This window comes from Oculina patagonica, chromosome 3 (assembly GCF_052425735.1).
Source record: "Oculina patagonica isolate OP01 chromosome 3, crgOcupat, whole genome shotgun sequence".
Taxonomy (NCBI): Eukaryota; Metazoa; Cnidaria; class Anthozoa; order Scleractinia; family Oculinidae; genus Oculina; species Oculina patagonica.
The window spans coordinates 22,373,634-22,397,195 of NC_135760.1; the positions used below are offsets into that span (position 1 = coordinate 22,373,634).

Here is a 23,562-nt window from a genome sequence, read left to right on the forward strand (position 1 = left end):
GTCACAATTTGCATTTTGTTGAAAACTAATCCTAAGAGAAGTGTGGGTCTATTTTAATTACTGTGTGACTCAGTTGTTCGAGTCCTGACACTCAAGGTAGTTAAGCATTTGTTTTGGTCAGCTGTCACAGAGGGGTTTGAAAATGTGAGAAAGAAGTGTAAATTTTTTCCAAAAGTGACAATAAACCATGGGTTTTCTATTTGTTTGTTATGTTGTGTTTATTTCCTATGGTGATTTCTAACCTTTTTATAAAATACTCTGTTCTTTAATATATACGCGGCTGATGGCATAATTTACATGTCAGTGGGATTAAAAAGAATAATTTGGTGTTATTAAACCTGTTTTAAAATGTCATTCTTGGTAAGGCAAAACAAACAAAAATCGACATTGAAGACTAAAATTGCTTTCCTGTTGATCATGTGGGCTTATTACAGGAGTATAAAAATAGCATTAGTACATAAAAGAGTACATTCCATTCCACAAAAAAGTAAAAGACTCCAATAGTTTAAGAGCGCACAGAAGTGAATTTTTTCAACTAACCAACGAGCAGGGATTTTTAAAAAGAAAGTGATTTGTTGGATGTTTGCACACGCTTTTCAGCTCCCAAGCGTTCCTATGGTAACAGTAATTGTGATATCGGTTCTTGTGTGTATGAAGTTGTGATCCTTTTGTGTAGAACTGTATTCATCGTTCTTTGTACTCGGAATTCTTAATTGCAAAGGTAACCCGACAAGTCTTTTGTGCCTTTGTCAACAATAAGGTAAGATAATTTTCGAGCATTTATGTTGTCCCAAGGGAGTGATTATTTTGCTGTTATTTTGGCACGTGAAAATCGAGCTGCTAATTTACGTCCAGGGATATCGTTTCCTTTTTTGTCACCAACTAGCTAGTTAATCTGCGTTTTATGTGAGAGTTTGGCAATCTGTTATCACTTTGCAGGCATTGTGTTGGACTGCATCATTCTAAGAAAAGTGATGTTTCTAAGGAGATAGACTCAAACGAAGTTGTCGACGGCCTCGAGTTGCACACGAAACAAGATCGAGGAATTGACACGACCTGCTTCGCCCGTCACGCTTGCAGAATTCAGTTTTGACGTCAATATTTCAAGTTAACTGAAGCTGAAAATTTCAATTTAACAAGCAAAGTAAACAAAAAACTTAACCTCTGCTTCGCCGGTAAAACAACAGACAAACTCTACGAACAAAGGGCGAAACACTCGACAGTACGAAGCGCTGGAAACAAACAAGTGATCATATTTCAAGCATCACAGCGCCGCAAAAACCTGCGGAAACCCACGTTGAAATCTTCCCAGTTGGCTTCCAAGATAAATTGATCTTATTCCCGTGTTTAATGGGCCGTACTAATTGTTATAATCGTTCATGAAGTGGCATGGCGAAAAGCCATGAGATGGAACAGTTTAATTCGACAAGTTCCCGCAAAAATCGAGGCGAGTTGTACACAAATTCCGCGGGAGAAAGGTCACCATTCTACGATTCGGACTCGCCAAGCGACACTCCATCGGTTAACGGGTAGGATAATCAAGTTTAGAAAAGTTTATGTGCTAAGTAAAAACATGTTTATTAAGTAGTCGTTTTATTAATCACAGAACCCTTAATTTCTGTTTGCGATCAATCTTGTAAACTTGTCAGATAAAAATGGCTTTCCTTATAAAAATGATACGAATTTTTGCTGGATTACAAACATTTTTTGCCCGCAGGATTTCTCAAAGTGATTAAATTTTTAAACCCATCGAGTTGTAAATAGTGTCAAATTCTATCGAAAAATTACAGAATTATTTTCTTGAAAGAAGCGTTGGTTTGCAGCTGCATAAGCTTAAGTTGTGTTTATCGAGAAATGATTGCTTACACTGTGAAAAGCAGCTGGGCTTCTTTTAAAACAACAGTGGCGCTCTCCAAAACTAAAATTTATTTAAGGCTAATTTTAGTACATCCAACTGGTCTCGAAATATACGCCTGGACGCCTACTCTTTTATTTGCCCCTCCTGTGTGCAGGAAATTAACCGAATAGCTAAGAAATTCTGCAATTTATTAATGCCTCATTTACAAGCAATGAAATGAAAAAATATGACAGCAATGTTTACATTTGTTTCCGACAGAAGCGCTGCGAGCGAATCGACATCGGCAAGATCTTCCCGTTCTTCTACTTTGGGTTCGGGATTTTCCAGCCGTTCAGCAACAACTACAGAAAGCGATGGCGAAATTGAGGCGCTGGACAGCGTTCGAGTTGTAGCGAGGTTGGTAAATTGAGATCGGATGTTTACATTTGCTTAATATCTTTGGGTGGTTAATTATTTTGCAGTTGTCGTGACTGTCTCCTTTATATTTGATTTGGTTGATTGTAGCGGCCTATCAAAAGTCGCGCCGCTGGGCTTCAAAGCACGCGAAGATCAATTTAGTTTTGATTAAATCATGTAGATTGACGATAAAATTATAATTTATTGGATGAGGTTTGAGCATGATATGGAGAATTATCAAGACCCTGGATTGTGTTATCTGCCAAATCATGTCATAATGTATCAGCGGAGGTTGAGGCAGATAACACAATTTTTATGCAAAACCAAATCCAATAAGTCAATTGTTTCATTGTAGATGTACAATACATTTTTTTTTTAATTCAAAGCATTTTGCTAAAATTAACATAGTATTTTGAGTTGTCATTTAATTTTATTGGACTGTTGGCCACCTGCAATTACATAATTTCACTCCAAAAGTACACTGCTGGTCTAGAGGGAAGGGAGAATGAAGGAACAAAGAGCTCTCTATTTTAGTGGTCAACTTAGAGACCCTATCAAAAATGGCTTTCACGGAAATTGCATGTGTCTATCTATCAACATTTTCTCAGTCAAATCAGGGTCGGTCAGGGGTTTTAGGTATACGGTATACATGAAGGGCATTTTAAACTGGGTATACTGTATTTTTACCTCAAATTGGGCCTTTTGGGGTATATTGTATACTGTGTTATTCCAAATTTTGGTATTTTGCATGATTTTGAGGGGAAATTTTGGGTATACCGGGTACATGCTTTTCAGGTATACAGGTATACCGCTTACCCCCCTGGCCGACCCTGTCAAATGCGTCAGATATTTTTGATCTAAGGCCATATGGTTGCTGAACCCTCCCAACCTATAATGGAACAAGAAAGCATTAACCCTCCAGGGGCCTCCTCTTATTTCACTTCACCTCTCCTCCTCCTTCCTTGTTGAGTTAAACTTGATTTCTGGTCATGTAACATTTATTCCTACTTATCGGTTGATCGCGCGCAACAGACTAAAAGATCCTGTCCACTCGCCCGATAACATTAAGCAATGACATCATCACTTAAAAAGAAGCCAATCTTGTCCATCTTGTTAGAGGGTGGGGCAGAGTGTTCTCCCCATTTGTTGCGGGCCCAAGAGAGGCCCGCAACCCTAATCTCGACAGTGACCAGTGGATTGCGTTTTACGCGTGCGCGCCACGTTTATAAACCGAATAGAGAAGCGGAAGTTGAAAATTTTTGTTCTTCCACTAAGCACGATCGGAATGCGAAAATGTGTCAATCACAACAGTTTGTCGTAACACCGGAAGAGAAAAATCTGTTCTCCAAGAACGAATGCGAAAAATAAGTTAATCTCTCAACAACTTGTCACATAAGATCTAAACTTTCTGTCACATGGAAGGCGTTATGTGTTGCTTATTGTCGAGAAATTCGTTATAACACTGACAACATAGCGAGTTTACCGACTGAGAACAATTCACATTCCGATCAGTTCACACCGCGTGCTCGATTACAATTCCCAAATCGACAATCAAAAGATAACTTTGATCGGTTCGCGGCAATAAGCAAAATTATAAACATGCATTCCCGTTACTCGGAATAATTGTCTTTTGTCCATTTTATCATTTATTTATCGACACAGATAAGTTACGGGAAAGCGAATGATTCCAACAACGGTTATTGTCGAGAAATTCGTTATAACACTTACAACCATAGTACCTTGCCTTCTATGTGCGTCAAGGCCCGCACTTTTTAACCTGTGGTTACCACTAGTAAGGTATATGCATTCCTGGAGCACTCCTAATTTTTTGGGTGGGGGTGTGCTGCTGGGACTCTGAAACCCTTACCCTATACCAGACCATGTTCAGCTGATTTTGCAACCCTATTCTAGACCTCACACCGAAAATCCCTACCCTATCCCAGACTTACTGTTTTTAGAGCTGTATCACTATTAGTGTTTTTAAAGGAAAACCATCTGCCAGCAAGGTTGCCGTGATGACTTTATTTACATTTAGGAAAGCTTTTTTCTTGTTTGAGTTTCTATTCCTATTCTGGAATTAATTCTTCGTACTACTGATTAGTTCTCAGCAATTGATACCCCATTCTAGTCCAAAGGTCTCTGATTTCTATACCCTATCCCTGAATAAACTTCTTGAAAACTATACCCTTTGACAAAGCAGCACATACTTATATAGCTCATAATTATATGGAAGTACCCCCCCCCCAGGTATTAAGGCACATGCCAATTAGCCATGTTCGAAACGAGCAGGGGACTGGGTTTCGAATATTCAATATCTAATGAATTGAAAAATAAACCCTGTCATCTGAAAGAGCATCTAAAAATTAGTAACTTAGCCAAATTTGAGAGTTATTGGTTTAAACGGAAAGGCATGGTTAAAATAAGAGAGCTTAGTATGGATTGGAGGGACAGCTGTCCCTCCAATCCATACTAAGCTCTCTTATTTTAACGATTTCTAAAAGTGAACCATACCTATGCGTTTAAACCAATAACAAGCAAATTTTGTAAATGAACTAATTTTTGGATGCTCTTTTAGATGATCCAGGGTTCATTTTTAAGAAGTTCGCCGATAAAATTTATGGAAAAATCTTTAACAAAGTATATCACATAACCAGTATATGAGTCTGGATAAACCTGTTTTCGCTATTTATTTAGAGCACGTCCTTTAAATGATTTTGAAAAGATAAGAGGAGACAAGAACATTATCAAGCTGCCAGGAGATGGAGCAGTTTGGGTGAGTCATATAAACTCTAATTTATTATCAGTGACTGGTGGTGCTGGTGCCAGAGAGGACATATTATGTATTGTCTAACCAGAAACCCATAAGGGTTGAAACGTGTAACTACCTATGATTCGCACTGTACAAAGCGTTTACACATTCGTTTCCATTAAGTACCATATTTGGAAAATCAGGAGAAAAAAACTAACCAATCAGAATTGCAATATTTGGATTAAATCCACAGCGCGCACTAGCTTGCGCTTGATGGCGTAATCTTGTTTTTGAACAAGCTTGGTTGAATAAAGTTAAATGTGGTTAAATTCTCCTTTTATCTTCATGAACTAGTCTGGGGAACTTCGCTTCGATACAGTTAATGAATTGTTTAGTTTCTGTAGGAAATTTACGGCGTTTAGGTCGAAATTCAAGCAACTTGCCGCAAAAACAAAAATTATGTTGCGTGTGTCATTACGTGTATAAAGCATTCGCGTACAAATTCTTCGTGTTTCCAAATATGGTACTTAACAAAATGAATTTTCAAACGCTGTGCGCGCGTTACACATTTCAACCCTTATGGGTTTCTGGTCTAACTTAATATAAGGTCATGAAAATGGTGGAGTGTTAGGCATCAAGTTTTATGCCCTATGACTGTGGGCTAAAAAAGAAGCTCTTATTAGTCACCGTAGTATTTTAGATGAATATATAAACCATTTACTGTCAAAACTTGATTTTCTGGCACTTTTTTATTATCCAGACTTGTCAAGCATTCATCTCAAATGAAATGGTTTCTTTACATTCACATTCGTGATTTCCCAAACTCTCATTTATTATCCAGACAATTACTGTGAGTAATAATTAGACTGGAGAAACTTCTAACCTCGTTACACAAAATATTTTGTTGTTCATTTGATTCATAATTTTGTAATCTTAGGTTGCATTATTATTTCACATTAAGTACACAGAAAGTCAGCAAAACATCCACAACAATAATTTAAAGGGGGAGTGAGAATTTCTTAGCCGTGGAAAAGAAATTGAGACTCCAAGACAGCTTTGCAGAAAAAAATGTGACTTAGAGACCTATGAAATATTTTTACTAGAAAACTCTACAAGATTCTTATTTTTCAAGAGACCATTTTGCCATCCCTATTTTAGTATTAACAGTAAGAAGTGTTAATTGCAGATTGACAACAGTTTTGGCCAGATCAAGCCTTTTACCTTCAATGCAGCATTTGGAGAAGAAACATCACAGCAGGAGATGTTTGAAGCTTGTGGTATCAAACATTTGGTGGAGATGGCTGTAGAAGGGTTGGTATCAAAAAAAAAAGTTTTGTACTTTTTTGGTAAAAACTTGCTGAACTTCAGTTTTTTCCTTTGCCCCTTTCTTCTATAAGGTAGATTCTCACAAAAGGAAAATGATTTCAGAAAAGATAAAATTTATATTTTTGTTGTTGTTTCAGGTATTCTTGTACAGCTTTTGCATATGGTCAGACTGGATCAGGGAAAACCTACACAATCACTGGCCCTCTTAATCTGGTAACAGTTTTTTTTGTAACTTCTATGATAAAATGGTAAAAATGTAAATATAGTACAGCAGTTTCAAAAATAAAGTTATAATGTCCATTGAGAAGTACAACCCCTTGAACTGAATTGGAAGGGCATGCTACAAATAGTACAAGAGTTTGGCATATGCCCTAATAAACTCTTTTATACCCTGGATTGACACAGGCTTGCCAGTAAATTTAAATTCTTTTAAAATCCTCAGGCTTAATTTTGTTGTGTCTAGTGCAAAGCGCAGACACAATGCTATAACGCTAAAATTTTGGGTAAGTGCTTCATATACGGCAAATTATGACATCATACTATAACCAAGATACACTGAGGTTTCTCTTTCGTGTCAGCGTACACGAAGTATTTTGTGGTATTCTTCTCTTGGTAATAGTAATCGATAATCACTAGTTATTGCTTTATAACTCAAAGTAAACAACCAATGACAACATAGAACAAATGGAACAAGTCTTATTTGAGATAATTAATACATTGTTAACTACGTCAACAAACGTCATTGAACACAATGTGCTCTTGTGCTGTCTGTTACCCATGGGCAAATAGTAGATGCTAAATCTGCTAATCAGAGCACATGCTTTACTTAGGCTGTGCTACAAAAAATTACACTTTGTCTACTCCAGAAAGCCTTCCTAGATCACCTTGCACCTATTTATTATTTCTACCCATTTTCTCTGCTACACTGTTGAATCTTGATATTTTGACACTTTCTCCACACCTCTAGTCTATGCCAACAAAATCCTAATTAATGCGCTACTGTGACCGAGCAATACATATATGCACAAAGCTCAATAAAGCTCAGCACTAGACACATGTACGCAGTGCGGACCTATTTTTGAAACATTTCTTTAGCTACAACTAAGATAAAATGAAACTGTGTTTTAATATTACAGGAAGGCCCATCAGACAAGGACAAGTTTATACCTGATCCAGACATGCAAGGGTTGATTGAAAGGTTTGTATCTCAAAATAAAGATGTAAGTGTCTCTGTGCCCCTGGGGTCATCTAACTATTTTAAGGGTTATCTAAGTGAAAAGATTAGAAAATAGATGCAGCATCCCTACTGTAGGTATATGTGAACAGGGAGCCATTTTCTATCAAAGGTAAATCAAGGGTTACCTTTTATATCAAAAATGGTATAAAAAAGAATAAGGGGTAAGACATCTGGGCAGAGCCTCTTCGAAAAAAATTTTTTTGAATAGCCCCCACACCCTCAATAGGGCAAAATGAGGAAGAAATAGATTTTCCTCACATATTTGTATTGGCAATTGCCCATTTTGAAATTATCATCAATAAAAAATGTATGAAAAATATACACATACATGCAATTATGTGGTTGTCAAAGTATAATGGTGGAGAAGCAGGACCTGGTAGTTGCCGATTCCAGATTGATTGGTACAGGTTCAAAAGATGGCTGGGATGATTTCTTTGTGTTCTTGGAGGAGTCACTTGAGTTCACAGTTCCTGTTTCCAGGTGACTGAAAGTATACCAACAAATTTAATACTTGGCGGGGGGGGGGGGGACCCTGCTGTGGTCAAGCATCCTGTCAAGGGAGGAGTAAAACTCAGTTGTTTAATGCTACATAACTCCACACCCATTAGCTCCAGCAATATTGAACACCTTAATAATAATAATAATAATAATAATAATAATAATAATAATAATAATAATAATCTTTTATTAGGCCCAAGCCTTCAATTCATGTTTTACATGTAAGTTACCACTCAGTCTGAAGCCAGAATTATTTCAATGTTGTTTTAGGTGTTTCCAGTATTTATTTGAGCTGATAGATAATCATTCAAATGTCGAGTATACCCTCAGAGCGTCTTATTTGGAAGTGTACAATGAAAAGGTATGAAATAGAGCAGACCTCTTAGACATCCCAAGTTATTTGAAACTGTGTGTGTTAGTTTAGCACATTGACTTCAAAACTAGCCAAAACAAGCCTTGAGTGAGTGTGGTCATATTGCACTGCCTGTGAACTCGTCACATTTGCACCAGATGTTTTTAATAATCAGCTGCTAAAATGGGAAAATTTAAAGCATGCCAAAACAGGTATATTAGTGTGAATTAGACTAGAGATACACACAATAAACCTATGAATTTGACCTCTCAAAATCGGAGAAAAACTTGTTTAACTCTACCATCACTTTCACTTTACTTAATAAGGCTCAAATACAGACTTCTGCCTTTTTAACAGGTGCAGGATTTGCTCAACCCCTCCAAAGCAAGAGACTCTCTCCCTGTACGTTGGGCCAGGGACAGGGGCTTCTACGTAGAAAACTTGTTTTTCGTTGAGTGTGACACTTTGGACGATCTTACAGCTGTATTAGAGGAAGGTATGGCTACACCAGAGAACCATTAACCCAAGCAGGATCAAAATCTGACTTCTCTTGGCATAATAACACGTGAGAATGTAGATCATGATCAACGCAGCAAAATTGTTTTAAAATACCATTAATACTGCTATCGGTTATTTGTATTATAAGAAATGTATTGCAGACCTGTAAAAAGAATTTGTATGTTGTTATTAATTCTGATCACTGCTACAGTATCAGGCTCTTTTAGTCTTTTGGCTTGGGGATGAGTATTTCAAAGCAAGAAAATAGGCTAAGGGAGGAGGGGGGAGGGTGATAACCTTTTTCCCCCTTCTGTTTCTATCTCAATGTTACAAATCATGTTTATGATTTTAGAGTAAGTAGTTCAGGCTTTTTTGTTGTTTTTGTTTGTTTTTCCTGCTTCCTTTATGGAATTTTTTCTTTGTTCTCTATGTTTGATAAACGCACAAATCAGTATTGTCAGGTGTTAACATTTGTTTTTCCTTTGACCTTTCTTTTCAGGTTTAAGCAATCGGCAAGTTGGATCGCATCTAATGAATGATCATTCCAGCAGAAGCCACAGTATGCTTACAGTTTACATTGATATTGAATCGGCAAGTATTACATTACGTTGATTTTGTTATTAGCATAAATCGAGGGGATGAACGAGTTCGCGGATTGACGGATTTGGCTTTAAAAAGCGCACGGATTGTCCCTCCGGATTATACTCGCGGATTTCGAGAAAACAGCGAATCGGGGATTAGCTAAGATTTTGGGCCCGTATTCCTTACTTTTCATGTCAGGAATTTCGGATCGTAGATACTAAACGAAGTTCGGATCACTTTGGTCGGTCTTCGTCGGCATGTTGGCGAAATTGTCACAAAAACAAGCAATGAAACGAAACTTCTTAAAAAATTGGATAAAACACCATCTATTGTCCGTTGCAGTGAAACTGTACCGCACAAGTTTTCAAGTAATGGGGATTCGGATTTGAACGAAAATAGTGGCAGATTGATGGATTTGGCCAAAAAAAATAGCGCGGATCGGCGGATCTGCGCACCCTTAAGCTTATTCACCCCCCTTTATAAATATATCTAAAATGTTATTTAGTCTGACAAACATATAAAGTTGTGAAGTGAAGGGACTGCCAAATAGTTACTGGTAAATATGAGAGGAATACGTTGAATATTACAGAGATTTTTCCTCAATTTTACATACTCTTGCTGAATGCTCAATTTAATATTCTGGATTTGTATTGTATGATTGAGCATAAAAATCATTTTAAATTAAACAATTAGCTGGGTCACGTGAAAATACATTTTATTAATTTTTTTCGTACGCATTTTTGGTTATCATTATTCATTTGTTTTAAAAAACAATTTTTACAAGTTTAAAAACGAAACTGCCGTTCTTTTTCAAAGTTTGAATCGCGTCTTTATATTCGTATATGTAAGTAACTTGGACTGACAAAACGTCAGTAGCACTTGGAAAATGAAGTTTATTAAAATTGTTTTCTTTGCAGACGACATAAGTAAATTACAGTCGTCAAAAAGAGACATTTTGCATACAATTTCCAACGTAATGTAACAACGCATAATTAAGACCAAACTTGAGCAAATATAGATGAATCGATTTTATGTGGATCTACGACACAAAAGACCGTGAACGAGCCATTTTATTCTTTTGACTGAAATTGAATTATTTGTCTGCCAGTCTGCTAATCTTGAGTTTTGAAGTAAGGCTTTTGTGCAAACCGTCGCAGAAAGTAAGTGAATATGTATGTTTCAATTGAAAACCTGAAATTTGAAACCAAAATTTAAGTGCATTCAAGTCGAATACAAATCGCAAAAAGGTAGTGCATTTAAAAAAGGTTAAAAAGTTCAAAGTTTCTTGAAAACGTAGCTTTGGATCCCCTGGCGATCGTTAATAAAATGAGCGGAGATTTGACTAGCAAAGAAACTCTTGCCGTTGCATCTATTTTTAAAATGGGTGCAAAGCCAAGAATTTCTTTGCTTGTCTACATCAATCAATTTCTGCGTGGATTACGTATTTTCTCGATTAAACGCCGGGTCCCGAATAAACGCCGGGTCTCCAAGATGTATTTGAAAAAAAAACCCATAAACAATTATTAAAGGTCACATGCTTTAAAAATAATGTCTAAATATATTGCTGTCAAAAATAATGAATAAAAATCATTTCTGAGAAACATAGGGCTTGAACAAACTCCTGGAATCAAATAAACGCCGGCTCTATCAGGCCAAGTTTGAAATAAACGCCGGGGGCGTTTGGTATCTGTGATTTTTTGCTAAGTGCATCGGGGATTTTTTCGCCTTGTTTTACTTAACCCGACGTCTGCTGCGTTGTTTTTCTTATAGAACGACCCCGAAGACGAATCTGGTTATCCCGTTGTTAAACACGGCAAGTTAAGTCTGGTGGATTTAGCAGGTAAGGCAACGAAAACAGCAACAAGGAAACTGTTAATCTTGCTTCCGAAAACTACTTTAATTTGCGTCACCTTTGAAGTGACCTCTTGTCGTGTTTTCTTGTTAGAAGGAAGGATAAAAAATTCCCGCTTTTCCGTGCAGTCGGGTGTTGAAGCAATTTTTTTGGTTGTAAGCGGGAATTCGATTTATTTCGACTTTGTTATTCACGCGTAAAAGTCTGATGGTCCAATAATTTGTTTGTATTATACAAATATTACAGCAAACATGTAAGATTTTGGTCACAAGTTCTATAAACAACTTCGATATAACTCGCCGACGTGCGTGTGTTGAAACATTTGATCGTTACATCCGATGCATCCAAGTGGTTTCCGAAAGATATGGACGCCATATACCGGAGGGGAAATGACGTTTTTCCTTGAAACTTCAGTCGCACGAAACCCCACATAAAAAGAGTGGTGTTATCGATTAGTTTAGTAAAACAATAGGATTTTAACGAAGAGGAGATCGCTACAGCACGATTCAAACTGTAGAATATTTCACATGGTATTTCTTATAGCGGACTGAAGAATCTTGTCACAGAAGTAAGTAAACCGAGACATTGTAGCTGTTTTCAATACAATAGTTAGTAGAGGGAACTTACTATGGTGCGATGATCTAACAACAGTTCTCTCACCCGGACAATCACACTGTACGACTGTACAACTGATATTCCTGGGTTTAAAACATTTGGGAGGCGCGGGGCCTAATGGTAGCGCGCCGACGAGGAACGGCCGGGTTCGAGTCGCCGGGGCGCTGCGTTGTGTCTGGGCAAGACACACCTCACAGTGCCCCCCACCCAGGGAAAATGGGTACCGGCGAAACTGGGGGGGAACCCGCGAGGACAAGCATCCCATCCAGGGGTGAGAGCAAACCCTAGTCGCAAGCACGGAAACCGGGATAAGCTCCGGCTGTATAGCCTCATGGCTCGGAGATAGACTTTACGTACTTTTAAAATCTTTTCATTGAGTTTTAATGGCCTTAAGGCATAAGTTTATGTGTTTATTCGGTTGTGCATGCTCATGTTTTCGAAATCGAAAAATCTGAATACTTTCAATTAGCTAAAACGATATCAATTAAGTCTCAAAATAATGTACTGAAATGACGAGAAATCGTGGAAAAAATAGTAGCAAGCCACGAGAAGTGCGGATGGCCAAAACTGTACAAGGTTGAACAGATTAATACGAAAAGCGTTACTTGATAACAATCTCGGGTCAATTTGTGTATCTACAGTTATGATTTCACCATTTACTCCTGCATTCACGGAATAGTTCATTCTGAATTCTAAGTTGAAAGCAACAAACCTTCAAGCAAAGCGAAAGAGAAAAGAATGAAAAGAAAGCGAAAAAAGCTTGACCTAACCCTTTTCATTTACATTTATTACACGATTACACGATTTTGATTTCAGTTATCTATCATACAACGAACATCGTTCTTCAGTATTACCAGTAATGAACTGTACTTACCAGGGTAATTACCCAAGGTTTTCTCGCGGTATTGGAGTTTTTGATTGGATAGTAAAGTGGGAAAAAGAGTTTTGATACATGTTTGAGGATTTTTAAACGCGCCTTGTCGAGCAGGAGGCGAAAATTGCGCGGAAAATGAAAAGCCTGAGCAAAAACCGGAGGGATCAGGTCCTAATTTGGTGTACTTTGTTTCTCGCAGTTTTTTAAGAGTAAAAAGGTACTGTACTATATTGAGATACTTTTTTTGAAACAAGCCTTTGTTAGCCTTAAAATAGCAGCGATAAAAAATGTTGTGAGTTATTTTTGAAAGTTAAATCGTACAAAAATCCCTGTCATTTAGTTATGTATCCAGCTTTTATAGAACATAGAGCAAAAGTATTCAGAAAGCTTTTTTCCCTGTGCATAGCCAAAGGTAATTTATACAGCGGCGTGTTTGGTCTCCTTGTGTAATAAAGTGACAGCCAATACAATTTAGTGTTGTTTATAAATAAACCTGATAAGAATATTCGTTGACACTGTACGTTTTGTTTGAGTCTGCGTTTAATAATGCAAGTTAATTAAGTCAGCTTCTACGGTCGATTGATTGCTTTGTCAAATATGTAAAATTCGTTTATTCTTGTCAGAGCACCGCAAACAGTGAACAAATTGGTGTTGGTTCTTTAATCCTAAGTCTATTTTCGCTTTAAAGCATCAAATTATCAAGCACAGAAGTTAACTTGTAAGTATTTAGCTTACCGTAAATCGATTGAATTGAAATCAAGCTTCGAACGAAAATGAACAACTTTCGCGCAAAGTTTTTCAAACTTTATTATGTTTCTAGTTTTCTTTTATCGACAACTTCGCAAATGTAAATTTAAACGACTAAGGACTCTTTATAAACTGTGTTAACGTTTACTTTTTGTAATAGTTTATGCCACTTTTAAAAGTAGTTTTAGCTTTTTAGTGAGTTTATTTCGAAGGGGAAAATGTTCGTGCACACGCTGGTTGAAGTGGTTTGATGACATTCTAAAACAACACTTGTCACCGCTTAGAATGATACCCTTCAGTTCCTTTGTTGCTTGACAACCACAAATGTCGTCGAAACGCTGTTCGCCTCGTCGCTTATTTTATTTTTTTAACGTTTTTCGTACAGGGAGCGAACGGGTCAAGGAAACCAAGTCTGTTGGAGGCACGTTCACGGAGTCACAGAACATCAACAAGAGTTTGTTGACTTTAGGTTAGTTTGCTTTACATTTTAATGTCACCTTCTTCGGCCTGTCTCGAGTAGGATTGTAATTTTAGGCAAACAAATCTCTCTGGTGTGTAAAGGAGTTATGAAATTTAGTTTGTGTACATGTGGATTTGCACGTTTATAGTTTTTTGTGATGTTGAATGTGTTTGTTTCTATGACAGTGTTTTGCCATAAAACTTGAACGGATTTGCCATTTTGACGTGTAGGATGTCCGTGTTCTTTGCTCGCTTTGTATACATTTGTAAGTCGCTATGACAAGAGGCACGCAATAATAATTTTAATATTCGCACCCTTGTAGTTATTGCTACAATTGCTAATATTTATCGCGTAAATGCATTCGTTCGTACGCTTCGCCAAGAACGCGTCATGACATAGATGAAAGCTTATTTTATACTTCTAGCATTTGCTTTTGTTGAGCACTGCTATTCAATAAGTCAAAGTGGAGCTTTCTCTTCAAAATTGCGGCCGGGATTTATGTGGTCGTATTACGGTTCTAAAGCACAACTTTACATGTAACTTTCACAAAGTTCCTCGATAAGATCTAGAAAATGAACCACACAAAATCGATTGCTATGCCGTGATTAGCATATAAAGTATCACTAAGTTATATTTCTTTGTTTTCATAAGGACTCGGAATTCGTATAAATTGTTCAAATTGTTTGAATGTTTTTTGCGTTGCGACTTTTTACCATCTGTCCGAATACCTTTACCAATCACGATTCGCGTCCTAAGGTTTCTTATGATGAAATAAATTCTAGTAATGTCTATGTTTAAGGTCAAAATAACGTTAACCCCAGCTGTTTCTGTTGTCGTTATTGAGCCTCAGAATGCCGAATTTGGGCGATTTGAGGGGTGACGTGCTCCGGCAACAGTCAATCGATCATAAGACCCTTAAAATCCCCATACATTTCTTTATATTTCGAACATACAAACAGTCACGCCGCTTGTATGGGCCCCCTGTGGTTTCTTATGCTTGTTCTAGTCCCATTACCTCAAAGTGTTTATAATTTACAAGAAACATTGTCTTGTCAGTGCAGCATATCCAAAATTGAATATGTTTCAGAACGTTTTCTATGCCGTAATCGTTGCGAGTTCAGAAGCACGCTACTCCACAAATTGCGGCAACGCTACGACAAATTGTTTTAGCGGTTTTTGTTCAACTTGTCTTGCAATGGCGCGACTAAATTGCAAGAACAGTCAGTGTAACAGCGGCTTAGGGTTTCCTTTGTTTTACGCTTCTGGCACTTAGTATTGTTGCTGTTTGTTGTTATTGTTGCTTTTGTTGTTGTTAATAATATTGTTGACTACTGCAACCACAGGGAGCCTATACAAGAGACGTGTCTGTTTGTATGTTCGAAATAAAAAAGAAATGTATAGCAATATTGAAAGGGTCTTATTATCGTAAACTTATTCCGAATAATGTCTATGTTTAAGCTCAAAATAAACGTAAACCTAAGTACGGCGGAGAGAAACGACAGCCGGAAATACGTTTGCGTGCACAGGCTATCTTAAGACGTGTAGTGGGGAGAGTCGCAAAAAAATAAAATGAAGATAATGTCATGCAGCATTTATTTCTCTTTGTGTTAATTTTTTTCTTTTGAATATTGTAACAGGGAATTGTATTTCTGCCTTGAGTGACCCAAGGAAGAAAAACGGTCACATTCCGTACCGTGACAGCAAACTTACCAAGCTTCTGGCAGACAGCCTGGGTGGAGATGGTATCACTCTCATGGTGAGTCCAACAGTGCCTTGCTTAAATTTAGTTTTAATTAAATTTTCGAACACAAAGGTGGGTTCGCATTGGTAGCATTTCAACATTTTCAATTTCTTGTCTTTGGCGTTTCGTATTTCCAACCATCCTTTTCTTGGTGGTTGAATAGTGATACAGTTTGACGACCTATACAATGAAAATTGCAAAAAAGAATAAAGAACTTCAATTCAGGTTTAAGTTGAAGTGTTGTGTTGTACTGTGACTTTAATGGCTCGAACAACTGAAGTTAACATTGTTTGTTTTCATCCTGTAAAGTGGACTGATTTTCCTTTTCTAAGAGGCCAAGGGATAATGGTATAGTTGCATTGTGAGACAGTTTTTTTTTTTAAGTAATAGACTTCTTTATTGGTAAGGTTTATCGGCACAATTAACTACCTTATTATAAGAAATTAACGATAAATTTTATTAACGCGTATTTCAAAATTTCTCTTTTTTTTTTTTTTTTTTTTTTTTTTTTTTTTTTTTTTTTTCTTTTTTTTTTTTTTTTTTCTTTTTTTTTTTTTTTCCTTTTTTTTTTTTTTTTTTTTTAAATATCCCTTTATTTTTCTTTAAAAAATACTGTGGATTTCAATACGAGAAGTTTATGTAAAACATTGAGCTGAATTGATTTCCAAGCTTTTTATACTGGACTGTCCCGCCTTCAGGCTTCTACTCTTCAGTACATCCCTCCCGTGCGCGTAAGAAGTTCTAATTCGTTCTCGTGTTTATTTCAGATCGCATGTATTTCGCCATCTTCTTATGTGGTGCAGGACACCTTAAACACGTTAAGATACGCTCACCGAGCAAAGAGAATCAAGAACAAGCCTGTGGTGCACATGGTAAGCTCTTGTCAACATCAAAATGTTCTTTCCTGTTCCACATAAATTTTATAGTTCTAGATGGAAGAATTTTAACATACATCAATAGAATTTCGCTTGATGAACCGTGTATTAATATTTTAAGGAGAAATTGTTGAAATGCTGATCACCTTATTTATTTTCCTTGTTTTTTTCTAAGGACCCCAAAGAAAAACTGATTCTTAGTCTAAAGCGAGAAATCAAGTTGCTGAGGACTGAAAACGCTTACTTCCGACAGCAGGTAATTATACCAAAATTCCTTTTACGAACGTGAAACTTTCTTTCCGCTTGACGCTTATAAGCAGAAGTCGAGGCTGTTGTATGATTCTGACTCGGTTGCGCTGAAGTGTCATTGACGAATGAGAACTGGAAGCGAAAAAGTCCAGCCGGTGGTAAGCGCGGGAAAACATGTAACCAACGGAAAGGGCGGGAAAACATGCAACCAGTGGAAAACGCCGGAGTTGACTAGTTTAAAATCTGCACCTGATTGGACAAAACGACGATATCTTTGCTCTGATTGGCTCAGCAAAAATCTAAAAACATATATACTCACAGAACCACCCATCAATTTCACATCATCCTAACTGTTCGCTATTTTTTTCTCATTAAGCTGGGATTACCAAGCAGTGAGTCGCAAACATCATTGACAAGCAATGCCAGTAAAACAACGAATGGGTCAGAGAATGGCAGCACGCCAAAAATTGATCCTCCCTCACCCAAAACAGGTAAGTACACTGTTATTAATCTTCTCGTGTACGATAAACCATTTATTAACCGTTGACAAATCGTTGATTTTCTGTCCCATTCCGGACTCAAGTGGTGAGAAAGAGTTGATGACGACCTCGACCACGACGACAGACACGAGGACAACGACAACGACAACGAGACGACGACAAGACGACAACGAATGATGAAGATAACGACGAGACGTCGAAGACGATGACAAATAAAAATAAGACGACGACGAGTAATGACGAGACTGCAACAACGGCGAAGACGATGACGAATAACGACAAGACGACGACGACAATAACGAAGAGACGATGACGAATAACGAATAGACGACGAAGACGATGATAAATAACGACGAGACGACGACAAGTCACTGCTCTTGTTGCAATGTATAGGATTATATTGCTGACATTTGTACGAGTGATTGGGAAGATAAATCTCAGTTTCGCGTTGCTGTGTGGTTGGATGTGTATTACCTTTAGCTAGGAATAGATTGATAGCTAATTAGGGTTGGTAGAATAGCTGGGAACAGCTGGGGCAATTACCTGCCGACAGGAATTAACGCTTGATGCTTGATACGGCTAAGTAAAGGTCAACGTCTTTAAGCACTGAGCTTTTCTGAGCCGTTTCAAGTGTTAAAAACACGTGCGTATCATAAGCTCTGGCGAACGAGAGGGAGACCCATTTTGACATGGAGGTGCCGTGTTCATATGGCCGAGTTGAAGGGGAAGAATGCGTCATGGGCTGTTGCCAAGAAAACAGCCCAAGCCCCTGAACAGGATCAGGTGGAATGCAATGGTTAGAGGCTTCTGTTCCGCAAGGATCAAAGAAAACTGAAAGGATCGTAAGGTCTACTTAATAGTAACTCGGTCTAACTTGCACCTTGTGTGCCATATTTTATACCACTGAGTATAAATAAAGCTTTTGTTGTTGTTAGTTCCATACGCCGTTTCCGACGGACGTGGAGTATATCGCTAAATGAGGTCGCGGCTTCTGAATAGTTCAGAACGTCACTTTTGTTTCTTCATTGAGTTCCTATCTGCGTTTGTCTCCTTTCAGTGAAAAAACTGCAAGGTCCTGAAGATTCGCAGCAAAGACTCACAACTGCCACGTAAGAGAGTGACTTTTGTTATAAAAGGAAGTGTTTAAAAATTTTGCATATATTTGTCATTTCAAAAGTATAGATAGAGCAAATTGCAATGCTATTGATTGAGAAATACGCCAAAAATGGCTTGTACACTACTTAAGTTCACGTGTTCTGCCATCCCCGTGTAATTTTCTTCGTCAAGCTTTCCAGCTATTGTCGTTGTTGATAAGGGTTGGTGTTGAGATTCGCTTCCTTTCTTGTTACTAATCCTGGCTTTGTTGTTGTTCGTAGTATCGCTGCTGGAGCAAATTCTGGTCTGTACGACATGCTGCAAGAATACATGTTAGAAAACGAGCATCTTAGGTAAAAAAATGCATGATGCATTATCCATCTATCCACTCACCCACTCCTCTCTCGTAAAACAGACTCTACTGAGCTATCAAATTTATTATTCTTTCAAGGAAATATGTTTAGTTGGTGTGAAAGAAATATTGGTTGCATTGAGATAGTAAACAAAGTTTCTAAAGTGGCGCCGTTTGGCTCACTTTTCGAGAGGTGTCAGGACCTTCATTAAGAGTAGATACGGTACAATTTATTTTGTCTCAGAAGGTTATAATTGAAGTGTCACGTTTTCTTTTTCTCTCAGAACAACAAACGTAGAACTTGTTCAAAGTCGCGAAGAAGTCTCAAGACAGCAAATGGTAAGCAGTAACTGCCACGCATATCTACACTCGCTGTGATGCAGGGCTTTTCTCCGTCTAAAACGTGGATAAATTTAATATTAATCCCTTTTGTCTCTTTAACTGTTAGGTTTTGTCAAGAGAGAATGATCGACTGTCCAAGAAACTAGAAGAGTTAGAAAGGTTAGTAGAATGGACATTACTATTGCCCAAATTCTCTTTAAACTTTCCAGAGACCAAACCACTGATCAAGAGTCCAAATAAAAGTCTGTGTGGAAACAAATCGACTTGCACTAAGTCCTAAAGGTTTATTTTTCATTACACTCCCCCAACTCGGGTTTTCTTTTCTAAAATGGAGAGTAATCGTTTTGAATGTTTTCCGCTCGATACGATCAAAGATTAGTTTCTAAAGTTTATCATAAACAAGTTGCCAAATGTAATTTCTGACGTTTGAATGAATGAATTAGACAGAAATTACTGGATGCCTAGGTATATATAGGTTTTGGCGGGAGATTTAGGTCATTCTACGTCGTCAGTCCTCGTCTTCGCTTGCTTTTCTTTTTTCTTTAAAGCTAGTCTATTGAAAAATGCTCTAGATTATTTAGTACCCTTTCTCTCGGGATATCGTGCTGCTGCATTAGATGAGGAATACGTTTCCACTTATTTTTGGCCACTTCTAAAGGGTGGTTTTTAGTGGTTTTCGTATCTGGCGTAGCACACAACTTTTAAAATACTCTTAGAACGAACTGTTGTTTTTTGCTAGATTCAAGATTGTAATCAGGATACATTTTGTACCAGATGACTGTATTAGGATACATTTTGCATCAGATGACTGTATCAGGATACATTTTGCATCAGATGACTGTATCAGGATACATTTTGCATCAGATGACTGACTGAGCATCCTCAATAAACTCTTCACATTGAATGTCTCGTGTTAGTGTAGTCAGAATTTCTTATTTTCTGTTAGAAGAGAGAAACATTTCTGTCTCATGCGTACATGAGCATTTCAGGAAATTGCTGTGAAATTCTACATTTTTCTTGAACACTAAATGCAAGTTGCCCACATTTCACTGGAACTTCATGTTGCTTTCAGTATCTTGGAAATGATTAAAATAATCTTTTCCATCCCTGCAGAGTGATCGTATCATCGCCGATGTCCCTCAGGACCTTATCTGGTGTGGAGTCGTTGCGAGGTGTTGAACGTACCAGTTCTCTCCCAGAGGAGCGCTTTATGAACACGTTCCCAGGCCACTCTGCTGGTGCGCGGCCCTCGCCTTTCGCAGCGGAACCAAACCACCTTGAAAGAAGGAATTCTGTGCCAAGTAAGAAAAACTTCCTTTTCGTAGCCTTGTGTACAGCCAGAGTAAACGCACAAGGAAGATTGTGAGCTAAAATATAATTATCTGCGTACAGATGATTAAAAAATTCAGTCCAGGCAAGTTTCCACGCATACGTCTCTCGTCTTCATCTTTATATTTCCTTCTGTTTCAGTGCAATCCAAGGATCGTCGTCGATCTACTTCAGACCCAGTCCCTCCAATTGTGGTGAAATTCCCGCCAATACAAAACGGACCTTACCCGAACTACGTTGGGCAAGGCAACTGGCAACAAATATCAGAGGCTCAACCGACACGTCAAGAACTGGCTTCTGGTAAGATTAGACTTGTGATGGTAGTAATGACTTCAAATTTTTAATTCATCTTGCTCTGGCCATGTTAATGAAACAAGTGCGCTTTGTTTCAGTTTTATTTACTTTCGTGATGTATCTTAAGATTCCTAACTTTTATTAACCCATATGTTATGTTCATTACGTAAGCTTTACGTCATACGAATACGTCATGTTGCTTCAGGTTGCTTAGCTATTTCTTTGTCAAAGCTGTGGGCTCAGTCGATTAACAGCGACAGACCGCAAAAAGGTCTTGTTCTGTTGGTTCCTAGACTTTAGTCATCCAGTGATGAAATGTTCACGATTAAAGTGCACTGCATGCAGTTCTCCTCTTTTCCGCGCATTCTCCACGCGATGGAAACCTTTTCTCCCGCAGTTGTCCCTTGATTGAATTCGAGAGACCATAATATTAACACGCATAATTCCCGATTCCCTCTATAGCGCGCGCCTGCAGGGAATCACGGTAGTTGTATTCATCAAACCATGCGCGAGACTTAGCAATACGCATTGTTGCTGAGTCTCGCGCATGGTTTGATGAATACAACTACCGTGATTCCCTGCAGGCGCGCGCTATAGAAGGAATCGGGTATTGACATAATTGCTCTCGAAGATTCCAAGAGTACATAAATTCCCTTGATTGGGTTATTTTCTTATCACAAGTGCAGCTCTCTTCCAATTGTTCATGTTGGGTTTGATTCATTCTTAGATTCGAACAACGTTCACCACAAAGCACCGCAGGCTCACTCCGTTCCAGACCCTTCGCACAAGCAAAAACCTGTAGTCAGCACGTAAGTACCGTACGGGAAATACCTTAAACTATAAAAAAGCTCAGCATTATTATCAAGATTACGTGCAAGTGACACGGCGTCACTTGAAGCCGACTTGAAAGATGTAACCGGTAACGGAACATTCCAAGAAATAATGGAAGAGTTCGTTATCGAGGATGCGTCTTGCCAGTGAAGTCGCAGTTACCAAACGCAATGCGTCATGTTGCAAAAGTCAATTCTCTATCCCAGGACACCTGAAAGGAGGCACTGAGTCATGTTGTCGGCAACATAGAATTATCACATTTGTAGCCTCACGGATTATACACTCTCCCTAAGATGTCCCAGTTTTGAAGCTTTGAGTTTGCAATATTGATAAACATTTGACACTCATGATATTGGTATTTTCCGTTTATCAACAGAAAAAAGAGATCCGTTCCTGTCAGCGAGCGTCCTCAAAAAGCCGCTAACAGTTATGCTCGCATGTTCGCCGCTCAAAAAGAAAAGAAAGCTAAAGAAGCCAAGGACAACGAAGTGAAACACTTGAACAACAATGATGTGAATCACAAAAGTGGCGCGATAGAACACATGCAGCCTCAAACACACATAAATACTCAAGCACACGTGGATGCCATGAGTTACGGCGGCTATCCAAATGCTGGGTGGCCTGTGGACAACGGAATGCACTCCACATACGATCCAGCACTGGGTATGTAGAACAAAACGAAATGGATGCCAATGAAATGATTTCCCAGGTTGATAACAGTAGTCTATTTTTAACGCGTTCTTCGCCACTGTTGATGTTTAATCGGAAAAAAAAAGAAAACGCCCTCTTCCTCCAAAAATTCTTAGCTTTGTCGGCGTTGTTGCTATAAATCAGTTAAATCCTGATAACTCGAACCTTTTTCGATTTCCCTTGAATGTTTGAGTTATCGGGATTCAACTGGAACAAAATACCGAAACTTGCCCTGTAGACCATCTTATAAGGCCTAGTAAAAAAAACGATTTTACTTCCCAGTAAGTAAGCAAATAGGGAATGCGGAGGATAAAATTTAGAAATTAGCTGTTGCGTGAGTAACAAAATTCAGCGACTCTTTGTCTGTCACGGTGTAATGACGTTACATTAATGTTTCTCTTCGCAGGTGGTAATTATCAGCTAGCTGAACGTACGAGGCATGAACTGGAGCAGCTGGACTCTCAAATAGAATACCACAGATTTATGGCTCAAAATAGATACAACAATAACCCACCCAGATGACGACCGTCCCTCCCCTCCCCCCAGAACGCCTTCACATTCATCATTCGTGGAATGTCTTGATACAATCAAGTTGGGACTGACAGTCAATCATTGCATAAAGAAAATTTAAGACTGTTTGTCATCAACAAGTGTAAATTTATTTTAGGTGGATAGGAAGTATTATCAATAGAAGAAAAAGGAGGAACTTGAGCATTTTGCGTTTAGGATAGTTATTTGATTTATTCTGTACATAAAATTATTTACTATAAAGCTATTTCCAGTCATTTCTTCACTGTTGTAAAAAAATCAAATGAAGATATTACGTTTATATCAAATTTATATGGAAATTAAAGTTATACGCATGCGTTGTGTTAAAAATGCGTTTTTTGTTGTCGCTGTCCCACAGACCCACCCCAACTCTCTCCCCCATTATATGTGGAAGTATACGGAAGGCCAAAAACCCTGCGAAAGTTTTTGTTTTCCGGATGAAAACGCACACTTGTAGGCGAGCCCTGAATACTTAGTTATTCTAAATTATCAAAAGTATGCGTTCATGACACTCACTTCCCGTTTTGCAACTTTGGCCGTTATTTAATTGCAAGGAATGCTAGTCGTTCGCAGTTGTTGAGACACAAATGTAAGCAACTGAGTCGACCAAATAAGTTTGTAAAAATACTACTTATTTCTAAAGATTTTTGAATGAATATAAAAATGCGAAT

The 23,562-nt window shown here is 38.1% G+C and overlaps 1 protein-coding gene across 2 annotated transcripts; it reads left to right on the plus strand.

Moving 5' to 3' along the window:
• Nucleotides 1-636: 636 nt before the first annotated feature.
• Nucleotides 637-23,218, plus strand: LOC144645294 (kinesin-like protein KIF12). 2 transcript variants are annotated; one of them, XM_078504814.1, is made up of 25 exons: nt 637-760; nt 940-1,529; nt 2,120-2,254; nt 4,949-5,027; nt 6,190-6,314; nt 6,467-6,542; nt 7,466-7,527; nt 8,335-8,425; nt 8,774-8,912; nt 9,414-9,505; nt 11,267-11,336; nt 13,970-14,053; nt 15,682-15,800; nt 16,553-16,657; nt 16,836-16,916; nt 17,286-17,400; nt 18,467-18,518; nt 18,786-18,857; nt 19,141-19,195; nt 19,305-19,357; nt 20,312-20,499; nt 20,669-20,827; nt 21,549-21,630; nt 22,029-22,315; nt 22,749-23,218. In XM_078504814.1, the coding sequence occupies exons 2-25, from the start codon at nt 1,390-1,392 to the stop codon at nt 22,862-22,864; spliced, it is 2,577 nt and encodes an 858-aa protein (XP_078360940.1). In that variant the 5' UTR covers nt 637-760; nt 940-1,389; the 3' UTR covers nt 22,865-23,218. The 2 variants fall into 2 exon arrangements, with proteins under 2 accessions (XP_078360940.1, XP_078360939.1); XM_078504813.1 differs by having other exon boundaries at nt 638-760; nt 2,117-2,254; nt 22,749-23,217.
• The last annotated feature ends 344 nt before the right edge of the window (nt 23,219-23,562 follow it).

Excerpts from the sequence above, each read along its gene's own strand:
- LOC144645294 (XM_078504813.1), top strand. The coding sequence starts at position 1,390 with ATGGCGAAAAGCCATGAGATGGAACAGTTTAATTCGACAAGTTCCCGC. Across the intron at positions 16,917-17,285 it reads ACGCTTACTTCCGACAGCAG|CTGGGATTACCAAGCAGTGA; the intron begins GTAATTATACCA and ends TTTCTCATTAAG. Across the intron at positions 18,519-18,785 it reads CAAAGACTCACAACTGCCAC|TATCGCTGCTGGAGCAAATT; the intron begins GTAAGAGAGTGA and ends TGTTGTTCGTAG.